At 39.7% G+C, this 12,967-nt stretch overlaps 1 protein-coding gene across 1 annotated transcript in view; it reads right to left on the minus strand.

Moving 5' to 3' along the window:
* Nucleotides 1–8,570: 8,570 nt before the first annotated feature.
* Ect2 (epithelial cell transforming 2) overlaps nucleotides 8,571–12,967 on the minus strand; it is a 61,612-nt gene continuing 57,215 nt past the window's right edge. Inside the window, 1 exon segment of the mRNA XM_037206504.1 lies at nucleotides 8,571–9,813. Within this exon segment, the coding sequence (XP_037062399.1) occupies nucleotides 9,724–9,813 (90 nt within the window). The 3' untranslated portion in view covers nucleotides 8,571–9,723.

Genomic DNA, 12,967 nt, shown 5'->3' on the forward strand with positions numbered 1-12,967 from the left:
AAAAAAACTTGTTAGAAATACAGATGCTTCCGGAAGTAGTGATGCATGCCTGACTCCTACCTAGCAATTAGAGGCAGGAGCATGAAGATGAAGAGTTCAAAGCCAAACATGACTACATAGTGCATTCAAGGCCATCCTGGGCTACAGGAAACCCTGTCTCAACAAAACAAAACAACAAAAGGAAATGTGTATGTAAGTGATTCTACCAGTGAGAACTCAGAAGCAAGGATCATAGCAGGATGGGCTATCTCCTATTGTAAAATACTATTTTAATGAGTGTTACTTTTGTTTATGTTGCATTTGTTTAACTCTGTGAAGCTGTGTTACTGTGCTTGTCTAAAATACCTGATGGTCTAATAAAGAGCTGAAAGGCCAATAGTGAGGCAGGAGAAAGGATAGGTGGGGCTGGCAGGCAGAGAAGGATAAATAGAAGGATAACTTGGGAAGAGAGAAGGAAAAAGCCAGAGAAGAAAGAGGACTCCAGGGGCCAGCCATCCAGCTACACAATAAACCATGGAGTAAGAGTAAGATTTACAGAAGTAAGAGAATAGAAAAAGCCCAGAGGCAAAAGGTAGCTAATTTAAGGAAAGCTGGCAAGAGACAAGTCAAGGCCAGGCATTTATAATTAAGAATAAGCTTCTGTGTGTGATTTATTTGGGAGATGGGCAGCAAGCCCCCCAAAAGAGCCAGAGGAGCCCAGAGAATAAAAAACAACATTTTGGCATACCATTGTGGAGCTTGAATTTCATAGTGCCTGAGAAAGATAAATAAATATATATATATATCCTTTAAGAGTTTCTACCTGCTGGTAAGCAGGCCTTGAGCAGCTAGCAAGTTAAGTAGGAACAGAAAAACTCAGTAAAAAATGCCTGCTACAGTGCAAGCATCAGCATTTTAGAGCTCTAGTGAGGCTGAATGCAGTTCCTGGTCAGACAAACCTTTGACTGGCTGCAAGTTTCACGCTTGGTTTTCACAACCTGAGAAGCGGATGGAACTAACTGAGAGCCGTGTGCAGAGGATTCAGGTGTAGTTAGCTGTTTAAAGGTTTGCTCATCAGATGCAGAGATCCACAACCAAGCTCCAGGCTGAGACCAAGGGGCCCAGTCAAAGAGAGGGAAGAGGGATTATATAAGCAAGGACTTAGGGGAGAGCGGTGTCAAGATCATGATGGGGAATTCTATAGAGACAACTGAACCAAGCTCATAGGAACTCACGAACCTTTGACCAACAGCTGTCGAAACTGCATGGGACCAGACTAGACCCCCTGCATAAGGGAGACAGTTGTGTAGCTGGGTCTGTTTGAGAGGCCCCTGGCAGTGTGATCAGGATCTATCCCCCAGTGCATGAGCTGGCTTTCTGGAGCCCATTACCTTAGAGTTAAGGAAAGCTGGCAAGAAACAAGCCAAGATAATGCCAGGCATTTATAATTAAGAATAAGCCTCCATATGTGACTTATTTGGGAGCCCCCCAAAAGAGCAAAAACAAACAACAGTATCCTCTAGAGAAATGGCTGGTAGAAATACACATGTTCAGTGTGTGCTGAGAAGTCTCTGGAAAAAATGAGGAGAGTTGCTGGAAAGAAGGCAGAAGTCCTTTTAGACAATCGCAAGAAACTTGGTGAATTGTCCTGCTGCTGTGCAAAGTGAATTTGGACACGATCAACTTAGATACTTTACTGAGATTCTGAAGCAAGGTGTAGTCTGGTCTCCCCTGCTGCTTTTATTATGTCGTGAATCAGAAGGCACAGATTGAGGAAAGGATTGTTGAGCAGCAAGGAACAAGAATTTAATGATACAGAAAGTTCTCTGCCTATCCAGGTAGTAAGGGATGCTGCCTTTACATAGTAAGGGAAGCTGCTTTAGATTTACTGTAAACCAACGTGTGCTCTGGAGAGAAGGCTGAACCACCTTTTACTAACTGCCTTGGAATGTCAGTGTAATTGTTAATTTCATGTATCAACTTGACTGGATTAAGGGTTAAGTATTATTTTGGGGTGTGTCCCTAAGGATATTTCTGGAAGTTATTAGCAGCAGAATTAATAAATTGAGTAAAGAAGATTTGCCCTCATCAGTGTGGGAGGACATCGGCCAACCTATTAAAAGCCTAACTATAAAACCAGAGGAAGAGCCAATGTGCCATGTTTAGTCTGGGGCATCCATCTTCTCTTGCCCTTGGACACAAGTATTTTATTCTCACACATCTGGACTCAATCCAATATTTAATCACTGGCTTCTCTGGTTCTGAGCTTCAGACTTGGACTGAATTATACCACCAGCCTCCAAAATCAAGTGAGCCAATTCCTATAAGAATATTATTTTATGTATCTAAACTCTATATAGTATTGGCTGTGCTTCTGAAGAACTCCAGTCTAAGGTTTTAGTACCACCAATATTTCCAGAGAAACAGAATTGTGAGGATGAGCTTTCTCAACTGGTGCTAGGATTTGTGGAGCTGGCTCTCTAAGTTGATTGGATTTAGAGACATCGGTGACTCCATTTCTAGTAGCTTTGCTAATGTGTATTGTGATGTGCTCCCTATCGGCCTTGGATACTCCCAACTACTTACAGAAGCCAGGAGCTAGGCAACTCAGTAAAGGAGCTTGTGAACACTTAGAAGACTAAAGAATGACATTGTTAGTGGTGCCCAATGTCACTGAATAAAGTGACAAGAGAAATGACCAAGCTGAAGGGCTAATTTACAACTCATGCACTGCATAAATGACCTCAAAGAATCCAGATGTGCCCCGAAGAAAAAGATAACCAATACAAAAGCAGGGCTGTTCCCTGAGTGGCTGGATTAGCATGCGGGTTGAATTCTCAAGCATATGGGGTGAATACTAATAAAGGGAGGTTATTGACTCAAAGAATGGACACTCTAAGTTGGAATAAGGACACGTTGAAAAGACTCACAGGGCTGAGGACACTGGACTCCTAAATCCTGATTGTTCTTTGCTAGCAGCAGATCTTCCCTCGTGCCCACTGTCACCCCTCTTCTGCAGGAATTAATCCTGAGCTATCTAAATCAATGGCAGCGGCCTTCACCAAGTCAGCGGCCTGGGCCTGAGAATGCTTGAGTCTCCTCAGCCTTGACTTATAACTAGGTTCAAGTACCCTCTGAGCCTGAAGGATGAGGTACACAGTGTACACCTGGCACATGCAAGCCTTGCAGCTCATCCCCAGCACCACATAAACCAGGTGTGTGGTGCACACATGTACTTCTGAAGTAGAGGCGGGTCAGCCTTGTGTAGTGCACACATGTACCCTCAGCACTTCTGAAGTAAAGGCAGGTGAGCCTAAGCTACCTAGTAAGTTCAGGGGCAGCCTGAACTCGAAATCAATTAAAAACAAACACACAAAAACAGTATTTTTAAAGGCACAATGCTTAGTAACCTGTTAAGATTTTTTAGAAGCAGTGTTTTCATTTGCCTGTCAGCTCCCTGATTCAGGCCTTCTGACTCAGAGCTGAATTATGTTACTGTATTTCTAGAAAATTCTAATATAACCAGAAGTCACAGATTGGGCTTCAGTAAGCCTACTGAGGTCTGTAATTGAATATGTACTTAACCATCTCAGCGGAAGATGGGACCCCGAGAAAGCCAACTGAGGTCTCTTGTCTGAGTGCTGAGTTGTAAGATCTGTGAGCTCAGGGACTGTGAGAATATCACAGAAATACAGCTAAGACTGATTAAGACAAAGCCAAATGAAAGGACGTTACAACTCCAATGTCACCAGCAGGGGACAGACCAGTACAACCACTGTAACACAAACTTATGCTCGCCCTCATTGGAGCACAAAGGATTGCTGATGGGCAGATTCTTGGGTACTGAGCCAAACATAAGAATGTCCTGTTTCATCAAATTAGGACTGCACGGTACATTCCATGGGATCTGCCAGGTGAGTGCCACACACCAGGTCACTGTGACATCTTCCTAGCTGCTGCTTGGGCAATTGTGACCAACTGAAGCAGTCTCCTACTGACCACTGGGTTTTCTGTGCCAAGCAGAGAATCCCTAGCTTTAGCTTCATGACAGTCACATTTTTGCTCCTTACATTTCATCCCTTGACCTCAACAACGTACTTGGGACTTCCCTAGACATCTAAAGGCAAGGACTGCTATCTTTTCAGGAGAGCAACCACAGATTTCCCTAAGTTAGTTGAAATTCCTTGGACCTTGTGATGGGCTCACTTTAGATCTGGTGGGGCCACAAGTAATAAACCCTTCTAAGCATGAAACTATTGTTCTCAATCTTGGCATTTGCTTCAAAATGGTGTTCTAGAAATCACGCCATACATGGATAAAAATTAACTTCAAATACTATATAGTGTGTGAACTTTTATTATCTATTAATGGACAAGACGTTGCAGTGTTGCTCTACCCACATCATGTGGTAACATCTTGTGTGTAGGTCATTTTTCTATTTGCCAATGGAATTTGGGAAGAGCACATGTCAATGGATGGTACGATTTTTTTAAATGTGACTGAATTCTCTGGATAAGGGTTATAGACATTTTATTTTGCTACTAGAAAAAAAATGGAGTATGTTTCTCCAGTTTCACCATAAGTAGTAAATACTAAGATTTCAACTTATTTAATGGATTACGTTGGATTTTTGAAAAATTCTCTTGTAAGATTGGCCAGCTTACAATTCTAAGGATCACTTTCCACAATATTTTAAACATTTATCACCATTTTGTTTTGCCTGCGGATCATATGCTTACAGTGCTCTTCAGGCATACCTGGAACTGGAGTTACAGCCAGCTGTAAGTTACCACGCGCTGTCAACTGCTCAGTTAAGATCAAAGCCAGTGCTCGTTAACTGCTGAGTCATCACTTCAGCCCTCACTTAATTGAAAGGACAGTCTTCTCTCAGAGATCAGGCCTCAATTTCAGTTTCCTGAGACTTGAGCAAGCAGCTTCAGGGAGAGCCATAAACAAAAGACATAGTCTTTGCACTAGCTCCCTTTCTGCACGTACTCTGACTGTTCAAGGTTCAGCTAGGTGTTTACTGTCTGGGACCCCTCACCAACTTAGAGCAACGTGCATGGGTCAATGTGAACATGCTAGGACGGCCAGCCCCCATGGCAGCTCAAGGACATAGCCTGGGACTTGTCCCGGACAGCCCCCAAAATAACCCCCAACCAGTAAATTCAAAGGTTATATACCCTCACCCAATAGAGAACAGAGACCTTCAAAAATAAAAATAAACCAATCCGAGTTGCACCCGTGCCAAACCCCCAAACCCCCTGAAGGGCTTGCGGTTTTGCCTTTAAATAGCTAGCCTCACAAAGAAAAAGCAACTCCTCCCTGCCTAGGCTTGTATCTATAGAATAAACCTTGCTGTTGCATTCTGGACATCCTCAGTCTTCAGTGGTCTCTTTGGGGTCGTGATCTGGGCATAACAAATGTTTTATTAAAAACAATCATGCTGATCTATCATCCATTATGAGCTGTTTATTATTTTGTTTGCATACACTTACGTTATATGTGCAGTTTATTCACCTGTAAACAGAGGTCAGAACAGGACACCGGGTATCTTCGCATTTTATTCTCTATGGATATTATTGCCTTAAGATGGGACTGTCTGTTGTGTGATATTGTGTTCTGACAAATAAAGCCTGCCTGAAAAAATCAGAGAAGCAGAGCAGCAACCACTAGAAATTTCTTACCTCTACAAATCTTCAGCCCAAATGGGCCGTGAGAACCTGTCTCCACCTCCCCAGTGCTGGGATTAAAGGCATATACCACCTTTCTCTTTCAGACTGGCTCAATCTTGTGTAGCCTAAGGTGACCGTGAACACCTGATCTTCCTGCTTCCTCCTCCCAAGTGCTGGAATTAAAGGTGTGTGGCACCACTGCCTGGCCTCTATGGTTAACTAGTGCTTCAATCCACAAGAAAATGTAATGGAATCCAGCTACTATCACAAAAGCTACTACTTGGAAAGGTCAAGGACTTTCTGAAGGTCAAGCCATGGCTTAAGAAGTCTTGGTGATATTTTAGCTTTTGTATATATATTAGCCAATTCCTACAATCATTTTCTTGTATGCTATTTGTGCTTCCTAGAACTCCTAACAGTGTATTTATCTAAAATACCTATCAAGTGTCCAAGGCCAAATGATCTCCTGAACTAAGTTAACACCCTTATGGAAACAACGCCTGTCTCCTAGGTGAGGCGGATAGTTTTATTTCTCGTGCAATTTAAGCTGAGACCCTCCTTTCTTACACAGCCTTACTAACATTATAGACTCCTAACAATTTTACCTAACCACTTCTAGGAATGTACTTTGAGCACATAAATTCTTTTTCTGATATATTAACTGATTTTAGCTCTCAGTTGACCTCCTCCTTTTCTTTTGGGTTGTAAAACAAAGCCAATAGTCACTGCCTAAGGAAAACTCTCATCTGCCTTTATGATCCTGTAAGAATTCAAGTCTGGTGACCCTGCTTTAGCTAGAGGACTGCTATTGCTTGGGTGTATAACTGTAAACCTCAGAGACTTAGAGAGGACTTTGAGGATTTCTACTGGAGACTAGATGGAGAACTAGAAGAATGAGATGGAATGGAAGAAGAGGAAGGGCCTGAAGGGGAAGAACCAGATGGGGAAGAGTGAGATGAGAAAAACCAAGATGGGACAGAACTAAGATGAGAGAATTAAGACAGAACATAGAGGGGACAGTAGATAAACGTAGAAAGAAATCAGGCAAGAAAGGAGCTAAGCATGAGAGCAGAACTAAATGTTTGTAAACAGGATTTTATCCCAGAGGAACAAAATAAATGGACAAAAGAGCTCAGTATACATAGATGCTTTTCCCAAAAATAATTCTCGACGTTCATAGCTTCTCTTCTGGTTCACAACTTTGCTTCTGGGCCCCTGGGAAGAATATTATTAAGGTTGGTCCACCTTAACTAGTAGCTAGCTCAAGATCTGATCTCCAGGCAAGCTTTGTCAGAACACAAACAAAATATCATACAACTGTCACTGAACCAGAAGCTTGCCTTTAAGTTAGGCTGGGTAGCCGGTGAGATCCCAGGATCCATCTGTCTCTGCCCGCAGGGCTGAGGTTATAGGTACATTTAGAGTTATGCCAGGATTTTACACTGGTTCTAAGGGTCTGAACTCAGGTCCTCATGATGAACACTCTTAACCACTGAGCCATGTCTCAGGCGCTGAGCACACATGTATGTGTATGTGTGTGTGTGTGTGTGTGTGTGTGTATTTCTATCCTGACCTATTATTTTCTTAGCCAAGAGATTCTACTTGCTTCATCTCTTTCACACTTCATCTCCTACTTTAATTGCACTCTTGCCTTCAAGTCAGGCATTTTCTGTTGCTTTAAACAGTGTGATCTGGCTGGGCAGTGGTGGCACACACCTTTAATCCCAGCACTTGGGAGGCAGAGCCAGGCAAATTTCTGTGAGTTCAAGGCCAGCCTGAGCTACCAAGTGAGTTCCAGGAAAGGTGCAAAGCTACACAGAGAAACCCTGTCTCAAAAAACAGTGTGATATGCCCAAAGCTATTTCTGATGGCAGAAACATTTTAGGATTTATGTGAGGTAGGGGTGTGTGTGTGCGTGTATACATGCAGGCATGCATACATACATATGTATACATATACATACACCACTCACATTCCCAAGGTACCATCTCCAGAACAATATGCAGCCCAAGGCACCAAATTCCCTAAAGCCATTAGATCTTCCACATTGTTCTTTTCCTCTTGCTTACATATTAGCATTATTATTCTTTGTTATATTTCATAAGAAATGCTTGGTGCTGGGGCTAGCGACCTAGATAGCGCAACGGTAGAGTTAGTCTACTCAATAAGAGGAGGTAGGTCTAATCCTCAGCACCAAAAGCAAACAAAGGCAGCACATTTGTTGTCCCCATTATGACATTCACTCTGAATCCAGCTGCTTTAGCTATGCTGACAAGTGGTCCTCAGAACGTTGAAACTTGGTGATTGATGAATATATCTCTCATCCTAAAATTGTCAATATAAATCCTATCAACAAATATCCTGATATTAAACCACCCTTGCATTCTTAAAAGAACACTATCTGATGCTCTAAAAGCATTAAAACATTTCTAAAGGCTTTTGTAATAAATAAAACATGTTACTTTCTCAATAGAGGAAAAAGTTGCTGATAATTCTGCATGATGCAGAATCTTAATGCATTAAGTGCACATACAAACTGGCTTTATCTGATAATGGAACATACCAATGCTCTACAGTGTATAGTTAGTGATAAGGGCCAGGCAGAGTTGCCTTTAAGTTAAAATTTACCATTTGCTTACTATTTTTTTGATAGTACACCTGATAGTTTTCCAAGTTCATAACTTCTATTTCTTCTCTCTGGAAAATTCAGGCTTTGTGGGGAGGGCGATAACTCCATCTCCAATAAAACAATAAACACCCTCATCCTATAGATAGCCCAGTATACACAAATGCTCAAAAACATCAGTGAAACATATGAGAATAAGCTAAATACAAAAGAGTCCAGAGACTAAGGAGGCATCCGCATTTGTCTATGACGATTTCTCTGAAGAAATGACAGGACACATAAAAGATAACTGTGTTTTAAGCTATTTATTTACAAGTTCTTGCTAATAACTGTTTTTAAAATACAGCAAAACAGTGTCGTATACTAACCTGTGAAGTGACATACACCCACAGTCAACTCAACTATTAAAGCACACTGTTGAAAGTTAAGTCACAAGGAGACTTACACACCCCTGGACAAGCAGGAAATAATACACCTGGCACAGGAACCTCATCATTCAGTATTACTGACTCTAAGAAATACTATACTAAAAGATAATGGCAGATTTACAAAGTATTTGACAATAAATTTCCAATCTTATTTTTAATGATATGACCACAAAAAAAGTTGACCACACATAATATCTATGCATTTCACAGCAGGTCAGCAAAACTGAAGGCAACTTCAGGACTGTATGGAGAACAGAAGCAATTCTTAACAGTTTCCCCATGGTCTTCTCCTTTGAAATAAAATTCAACACAGTAGTCAAAACTAAAGCAAGATTTGATAGTAGCTAGAACAAAAAAAATAAAAGTAAAGTCTCTGAAACAATTAAAAGTACATACTAATATCTGTCTTTGTAGCATATACAATGTTTTCTAATCTTTCTGTCCTTATCTCAATTTGCAAAAAATATTTTCAAACAATCTTAATTATACGGTTAATACGGGTGTATCTTTTAAAATTCATGTGCTAGATCTTTTATTTTAAAAGAAAATAAACTGCAAAAGAGCAGTTAAGCACAAACAATACATGTGACTAAGGCCCTAGAATTTAGTCAGAGGTTTTTATTCAGTGAGTATTGCATTATCATTTAGTCTGTATAAATTGAGATACACAAATATGTACTTTCAAAAATTCATTCAAGATACTATACAAATAGACAAATAGTATTTTACACCCACCAATAAGTTTACTGTATCAGGTTACAAAGCTACTAATTATCATGAATAACTTAAGTTACTGGTCTTCAGATGTGAGCGTCAAACGGAGATAAATTACATCAAAAATCAATATATTTTTTTACATGGATTATCTTGAAAAATGTAAGTAAACGTAGGTTTTCAAGAACATAAAACGGCATTGGTTAGTGTTACTTATCTTCTTTAACTTTCACCAAGTGCTCATTAGAAGTACCATTTATGTCAGCATCTTTTTGAAGGATGAAGTCCCGTGGGTTAAGTTTCATATCAAGTGAGTTGTAGATCGACTTAATGTGTGACTTCTTCGTTCAAAGAAAGAAGGCAAGCTGACAAGGGAGGGAGATGGAATGCCCTGTGAAAGAGAAGACAAACACACTTCAATTTTTTTCCCTCAAACCTTTGTAGCAGAGCTCAGTGCCATGCCTACCAATCTCACCCTCTACTAATTACCATGACAATCAAGACACAGTTCCAAACTCTTTAAATATAAAACTTAAGATCAGAGGAATGGAGTAGGAATAAAACACAATTAAAACTAGCATTCTGAAACAAAAGCTAGATGACTGACTAATTTACCCAGAAGATACTGGCTTAGTAATTAATCGCATTGGTATCTTTCCTCCATGAGGCACTCGTGGCTCAGGGCTACAGGTTAAAAGTGAGACTTTGTAAGTCAGTTAAAAGATAAAACACTTGAGGAACTTGCATGCTGAACGGAGGGACAACTTCTAGGAGCCAGGTCTCTCCTTCCAGAGACTGAACATGGGTCCTCAGGTTCGGCAGGAAACACTTTGCCTACTGAGCCTTCTAACTGGTTCTTTCTTAATTCTTATTGTGTGTGTGTGTGGGGGGGGGGGTGAGGGAGAGAGCGCGATTGCGAGAGCGAGCCACCTGAGGTGGGTTCTGGGGATCAAACTTGGGTACTATGAAAGAGCAGGAAATGTTCTTAACTGCTGAGTCCCCTCTCCAGACCCCTTTTCTTAATTCTTACAGCAAAATTGGGAAGGATAAAAATCACATCACGGAAATAACCTAACAGTAAGTCATCAAGTTTCTGTTACATGCACAACTCCTATGTATATGTGTGTATGCTCATGTGTGTATTTCACTCCATGTGAAACCGAACAGGACAGCAGCACTTCTGAGTAACAGTAATTATCAAATTTCTGAGGAATATAAACTTATTCTTTCAAAGGTCAAAGTTAATCATCATCAGAATCTTAAACTATAACAAGAAAAACATGCAGAAGGTTATAAAACCCAAGTGAGTATAATCAAAATAAACTAAAAGTCTACTTTTTTTAAAATGCAGATGAATGACTACATCTAAACTCAGAGCCTATAAGATAACTGGCTCTATGTTTTCATCCAAAAGGGAGTAAAATAAATAGCTTTAAAAGCAAAATTAATAAGGTACTACCACTCAAGTGATAAAATCTAATGACTTCAACAGCCAAACTCTGTGACTTCCTCTGGTAAAACTTTTATGATTTACTATATAATAGCCATAAATTTAAGAATCTACATATTATATCACACTCCTTTAGATGATTGTTTTCTAAAGAAAAATTTTAATGGAACCTGCTTATTATGAACTTAATAAATTCTGTTGTAAAAAAACATTTTATTTGGCAATATGCAAAAACTATTTAATCTAATTTACTATAGAGTCAAAGCAATAATAAAGTTGTGAATTCAAAAGTCATATCCCAAGCCGGGCGGTGGTGGCACACGCCTTTAATCCCAGCACTTGGGAGGCAGAGCCAGGCGGATCTCTGAGTTCGAGGCCAACCTGGGCTACCAAGTGAGTTCCAGGAGAGGCGCAAAGCTACACAGAGAAACCCTGTCTCGAAAAACCAAAAAAAAAAAAAAGTCACATCCCACATAACGTGATTCAATGGAGAATGTTTTCTTTCTTTTTCTACAAATATAAATTTCAAAGAGCCAAAAAGCTCACATGAAACTTCACAAGGCTTGTTTCCATCACTGCTTGGCATAGTTCCTAATTCTTCACAAATGTCAAAGGTGACTTGGGAAGAACATTTGTTGAAATTTGAAAAAGTTGAAAGAAAACATAGTTATTTCCTTCTAGTAATTGTAAAGAACTGGAACAGGAGGCAGAGTGCTGCACAGAAGAGAACCAGGAATACCGAGTGTGCCCACGAGTGGGATCTGAGTGCTGGACATGAACATGCTTAATCCAAGTACACTGCTTGGGGAAACATAACTGGTCATCTGTTAGAATTCTTCAAGATGTTTTAGGTACTTCTTATGTATAATGTCTATATAAAAAAATTACTAAAAATAACATACATTTTCTACAATTCTTCTAAAAAAAAATAATAAAACCCACTTACCAGTATTTAAAGGCAACCATGTTTACATTGGCTACAATGAAAAAACAAATAAAACTTTGGCCTTAAGAAAAGTCACAATCTAACAAGCAAATGCTTATCTGCATTGTGTTTGTAACTTTGCACACCTATTTTTTTTTTTCCAAAAAGTTTTTTGGTATTTATTAAAGACGGGGTCATATAGGGCAAGCTGACTTCAAACTTGTTACAGAGCTAAACAGCCAAGGCTGACCTTGAACTTCTGGTCCTATTTGTACTCCACTGCATGCTGGGATTCCAGGTGTGTGCCTCGTTAGCATGGTGCTGAGAACAACCCACAGCCTGGTGCATGTAAGACAAACACTCACCAAATCAGCTAGAACTCCAGCCAACTTCACATATGCATGTAAATACACTCCTTTTCTTGGCTATAACTCTGTGAAGTATTGAAGACTTTAACTAGTTTTTAAAAATAACTTTACTATTATGTTCTTATCTGCATTAGTTTTATCTGACACAAAACTAACCACTCATTAATACTAGAGAACCCAGTGTGCCAGATTCAAAGCATTTAATATACATTAATTTCACCCTCACCATTACTTTGGATTTGTTTTACAGTAAAAGTGAGACAGATCATTAATAAAACTTGCAAAAGTTATACACTAGTAAACAGCAAAACAAGGTTTTGAAAACTTGGGTTTCAGAGTTCACATGCTTAACTATTACCCAAACTGATCCCTGAATATGCAGCACACATGACATACAGGTGTGATTGTATATATAATTCAGTTCTCTCATGTAAGGATTATCGACCTCTTGTTCATAAAAACTCAGAAGCTTGCAAGTGATGTATAGCTAAGAAGTGACAGCCATGTGATTTCCTTAACCTCAGTAGCGTGGGTTAATAATCATTTAATGAGAACACATATACTTTGGTGATGTGACACTGTTACAAATGTCTAGTTCATTCTAACACTGTGAATGCAGATTGCTTAGGAACACTTAAGTATTTGCACATGATTTTAAATTCCATAGACCCCTCTAAAGTATTTAGTTGTAGAGATGACATTCTACTCATCAAGCCAATTGAAAAAGAAATAAACCTTAGTCCTATGTTACTGGAACTTATCAAATAGAAACATAACATTTACATTAAGAAAGCGATAAAGC

Source organism: Peromyscus leucopus, chromosome 6 (assembly GCF_004664715.2).
Source record: "Peromyscus leucopus breed LL Stock chromosome 6, UCI_PerLeu_2.1, whole genome shotgun sequence".
NCBI lineage: Eukaryota > Metazoa > Chordata > Mammalia > Rodentia > Cricetidae > Peromyscus > Peromyscus leucopus.